A 5,232-nucleotide genomic window follows, 5' to 3' on the forward strand; every position below is an offset into this window, starting at 1 on the left:
TATAGAAACACACATACAGGTCCATGCTGATTTGTGATGGAATGATAGTAAAGACTTGCTGAAAGCCAGTTTTCTGCAGACACTGATCTGACCAAGCAGAAACAGGTTTCTTGAATTGTCCCCTCATGTTTACCTTCTCTCTCTTGGGAGCAATGGCATCCAGCTCATCGATGAAGATGATGGCAGGGGCGTTATTCTCTGCCTCCTCAAATGCTTTTCTTAGGTTGCTTTCTGACTCTCCGGCCAGCTTACTCATGATCTCGGGACCTGGTCACAGAATGATACTTTACAAACATCTCCTGCACAGGACTAAGAATAAAAGAACCACTATTTACCACTATAACCTCCATCAGGTTCTTGTTATTCAGCTGACTACATTTTAAAAGTTTTTCTTGAAAGGTCACTAGTATTCTTTGTTGCAGTTATTGGTGTGTTGTTAGTTTGTTGCAGATCTTGCACTTTATGTTGTATTTAATGGATTTTCAATATATGACCGCTACCTTGGCAAGAGATGTGATCTCAGTGGAACTTCCAGGTTGAATAAAGGTAAATAAATAAATAAATTCCCCTCTTAATTTTTCTCTCTGTTTATTTATTTATTTTTTAAGATTTTGAGTTTTTGAGTAAAACGTTTGTTGTTTTTCCTTTTTCTATTTACTGTGCATTTCTGTTTTACCTTTCAAAGAGGGTTCAATCCATCTCTTGGTTAACTGACACAAGACACTCAACAGAAAACGAACTGGAGCACAGTTTTTACAAAAGTAAAGAATTGCAAAACCATATTAACTCAAAGTTTTAATTAATTTATTACTAGTATTTTTTGTTTGTTTGCTGCATTTATTTGCATAATATTCTGCTTTGCAGAGAGTCATTTATTTCCTTCTGTGCTTTAGATTTTCAGGCCTCAGTAGACAAAAGTCTCACCATTGATGAGGAAAAAGAAGGCACCAGTTTCATTTGCTACAGCTCGGGCCACCAGGGTCTTTCCTGTTCCTGCAGGGCCGTACAGCAGGATACCTCTGGGGGGCTGAGAGAGAAGGGAAGAACATACCAAGTAATGCAAAAAGATGCCATGTTAAAATGGAAACAATCACTATTATTGGTGGCTGGGATGATAATTTGTTTTTGAACTGCATGTGTGTGTGTGTGTGTGTGTGTGCATGATACCTTAACTCCAATAGCCTTAAACAGTCCTGGGTGTCTAAGAGGAAGCTCCACCATTTCTTTGATCTGGGCCAGCTGCTTCCGACAGCCTCCAATGTCATCGTAGCCAATGTCATTGAGACTCTCCTCTTCATCCTGTCATGCACCAGAAAGCCAGACAGTTTATTACTGTATGTACTGATTAAAAGATGAGGCGATGAGATTTCTTTGGGTATATCTTTGCATCGTCAAAGGTCCCTTTAAGCCATTTTTATAAATTTGATAGTATCCTGAAACAAGAAAGTCATTTGTCCTGAGTCAGACGTTCGGTTCTACAAAAGAGACTTCTTTTTACTGGAACAGGAAGAAATCGGATGGGATGAAAGAAGAATGAATGTCACACTAAAGAAAAACTGCAGAAACCTAAATAAACCCCATGTAGTCACAATCTTCATCTAATGTTTAATCTAAAAAGTATTTGGAGATTGTTAGTTCAAAATACCTAAAACTGGGGTCAATACAAGCAAACAGAGAGATTCATGGAGTTGCTCTGTAATATAATTTAATATAGATGTGAGAGAAGTGAGTCGTGGCTGGAAATAAGTGAAAGTATATGTCTATTTTTGATGCAACAAATGAAGCAACAGTTTATACAATGAACTAACAAAAAATTAACAAATCTGTGAGAAGAATATTTACTAGTTTAATTTTAAATGAGCCAAAATGCAGTCTGATTAATGTTATTTATTTATTGTACAACAACACATTGCCAATATGATACATGCAATTTGCAGTTTCATAAAGGACTTTACAGTATAAGCTCTACAATCTGGAACAAACTGGTGCAATACTTCTTGCAATAATTCTCCAGATAGGAGAATTTCGATATAAAATGGTTTTCTTACAGTTCTTTAAATGTGAACACACACTAACATCACACAAAGCAGACTCTTTAATCTCTCACAGACCTCTCTCTTAATTGGCTCTCCCTCACAGTAGATGACTGTGTCAGGGGCAACGATGCAGTGAGGGCTGGGGTCCGTCTCCACCACCTTGAACTCCACAGCTCGCATGCTTCCCCTCACCAAGAAGATGTCACCTAACAATGAAAAGGAGAAGCCACTACATTCACAGCAGCTTCTTGTGCTCTTTGAGTTTCTGTTTTATGTTATAACGTGACCTCAGCTGATTTTATTGCGCTATAACTAGCAGCTGAGGTGTTGCTGTACCTTTGTGCACAGGCCGGTAAGCCTCCAGAAAGTACGGTTTGAGGAAAACATCAAAGAGGTTCCCTGATAGGCCTTCAATGGTGTCATCTATGGGGAGCACGTGGATCTTTTTCCCATACTTGATATCAGGACAGGCATGGATACTGTAATGACACGCACATCAGCAGACACCTGTGGATTATGGTAAATTCATAGCTCCACACTACACTCAAAGCCACAGGCATGAGGTCCACTGCACCTGATGACGTCACCAAGCCGGACACGCAGGTTGTTGCGCGTCACACGGTTCATCCGAATTCGTTCATCTCCACAGGTGTCATCCGTCAGGACGATGCACACTGTTTGCCGTCGTTTCCGCCCTCTCAGCACCACGGTGTCTCCTCGGAAAAGCTGGAGCTCCTCTGTCTTTCGCTAATGCAAACACACACACACTCACACACATAAGCCTAACAGTCTAACAAGAAGACAAACAGGACTCTGTGTGGCTATATTTACACCTTACACACACCTGTGATAGGCTGACAATGCTGCTGTCTTCACTGACAGCCTCATCTACAATGAGCCTGTTTGGTCTATGCTTCTGCTTCAGGATGGCAGTGGAGTAATCTTCTCCCTTTGGGCTTCCAAACAAGAGACACATTATGGCACTCTCACATGTACGTGAAGCTCTAATTTCCTCATGTGACTCTGTGCTGTATTTAGAATCTGTGTGGCTCTGCACATAGCAACTATTTGATTTCATAAACATGAAAATATTATTTGATTATCAATAATTAACTGTACAGGAGTTTTAACATTTTTATGATCTTGAACAGCTGCACTGTGATTTCTCATTATTCAAAGTTTCATGACACAAAAATCCATATTGGATAAAATGTCTTTACTCCTTAAAATATTTTACTGCATATTGAAACATGCATGACTAAGCACACACACACACACACACACACGCGCATGCATACACAAAGTTACTGTGTGCATACGCAGCTGTTTCACTCACTCTGCTCCTCCTGAGCCTGGCATGACTGCTCCTCTTTGTCCTGTCACACTTTAGATTTCCTTCAATTTTTCACCCTCAGAGTTCACTCCCTCACTGTCTTCTGTAGGTGTTTGCCCTCGTAGATTCAAAAGTTGATCTTGTGTAGTTCTAATCAGCACCGAAGAGCTCAGATTTCCCTCTGATCTGACCAGCGCTGTTCAGGTTTTAGTCTTTCTGAAGCTCTGATATTTTCCCAGCAGTCAGAGTCCTTTTTCTTTTCCTCTGTTTTCTTAAAGCAGCATGTTTACAGGAGGTGCTGCCTGCCTGTTTATCAGCGGAGGTATAAATATGTCCATCTACTTCTCTGTCTTATTATAACCCCAACATGGGTGGACCCATACACACACTTTCACACACACACACTCCCTTGCACACTTACCTTGGAGAGTGTCCCAGAACAGATACAGTGTGATATTTCCTCCTCCTCCTGCTACTAACCAACAAATGCAAGCAAGAGCTGAGCGAGCCTCAAACGCTGTGAAATATTTATGGGTCGCAATAAGTTCTGCTTTCAAAAGAACTGACATATCGTCCGTTTTATCTCCTGGACGAGTCCTCTCTTTTCTAAAACCATTGTCCTTCGACTCCTTGTCACTGTGACTGAAGTGAACTGCTGTTGTGCTCCGGCTGCTCTCGGCCGTTGGTGTATTTATGTTTAGTACACACATACATAGACACACCCTCTCAAGGACACTCACAAAAACACCACCACAGCTTGCAAACAACTGAGCATTCACTCACTGTGGATTCTTTTTATTTTTTATGTTTTATTACTAAATTGTTTAAACAAATGAAAGGAAACAAGCTACAAGGGCTTAAACATACTGTACATTCCCCCTGTGAGAATCAGGACTCGAGCTGTTCCCTCCAACAGATTTAACGAACAAGAAGGAAATGATGTTAACAACACATCGAACACTTTCTTCTTTCTAATGGTAATAATCTTTCAAACACAGTTATTGGAAAGACAGTGAGAGGTAGAGGAGGTTTAAATGCACAAAGAAACATTGAATCTGATTTACGCATCAGTGTACGTTGAAATGTATTGGATATGCTGAAAAAAAAAGAAATAAAAATAAGACAAAGAAACAAAATTACAGTTTTTTGTATCATAAACATGGAATGTATGCTGTTACAATACAGATGGAAATAAATTATGTGACAACTGGACACATTTGGTCGCCTTTTGCCGTTATCAGTCAATAAAAGCCATTAAAAAATGCTGGTGGTATGAGATCACTTGATTGATCGACTCAACTTTACCCACAACATCTCTCAGTAAATAATGTAATCTTAGTAATTAACAATCAGCCAAATGGGTTTTAATATATATGTGTGTGTGTGTGTGTGTGTGTTAGTTCAGAGGTGATTTATCGACTGATTTCAGTTCAATTAGCCAAACTTTACTCTGCAGCTGGTTTCACAGAGATATTTAGATGCTTCATAGGTGTTTTCTACATTAAATAGGCCACAAAAGCAGTATTTTTTTTCTTTAATGTTGACTATCAGTAATATCTATAGGAACAAAAGAAGTAAGCATGTCTATAAGACTTGAGCCTTTGTTATGTAAGTAAAGCGCTTTTAGTGTTTCTTGCTCAAATTTGGGATTTTTTATCATATGTTTTTTTACATCGTCCATCAAAATGCACTGTCCCTGTTAAAAGTAACAGTCAGGTGTTTTCATAGACCCAGGAAGGCAAAAGATTGAACCAGCTGCCTGTCCCTTCAAGCTTTTCCTAGTTATGTATGACAAAATTAAAATCTATTTACTAAATATTAAAAAGTAACTGCCAAGTGTAACTAGCTAACAGAAGCAACTAA

The 5,232-nt window shown here is 39.3% G+C and overlaps 1 protein-coding gene across 1 annotated transcript in view; it reads right to left on the minus strand.

The window, feature by feature from the left end:
• LOC102198640 (transitional endoplasmic reticulum ATPase) overlaps positions 1–3,782 on the minus strand; it is a 9,644-nt gene extending 5,862 nt beyond the window's left edge. Inside the window, exons 1-8 of the mRNA XM_005743684.1 lie at positions 3,373–3,782; positions 2,881–2,992; positions 2,611–2,783; positions 2,373–2,515; positions 2,112–2,242; positions 1,168–1,299; positions 925–1,027; positions 134–267 (exon numbers count right to left, since the gene is read on the minus strand). Coding sequence (XP_005743741.1) covers positions 134–267; positions 925–1,027; positions 1,168–1,299; positions 2,112–2,242; positions 2,373–2,515; positions 2,611–2,783; positions 2,881–2,992; positions 3,373–3,395 — 951 coding nt within the window. The 5' untranslated portion in view covers positions 3,396–3,782. The remainder of the gene's footprint in view (positions 1–133; positions 268–924; positions 1,028–1,167; positions 1,300–2,111; positions 2,243–2,372; positions 2,516–2,610; positions 2,784–2,880; positions 2,993–3,372) is intronic.
• Positions 3,783–5,232: the final 1,450 nt, after the last annotated feature.

The sequence above is a fragment of the Pundamilia nyererei genome, unplaced genomic scaffold (assembly GCF_000239375.1).
Source record: "Pundamilia nyererei isolate P.nyererei 1_Seehausen unplaced genomic scaffold, PunNye1.0 scaffold00134, whole genome shotgun sequence".
Taxonomy (NCBI): domain Eukaryota; kingdom Metazoa; phylum Chordata; class Actinopteri; order Cichliformes; family Cichlidae; genus Pundamilia; species Pundamilia nyererei.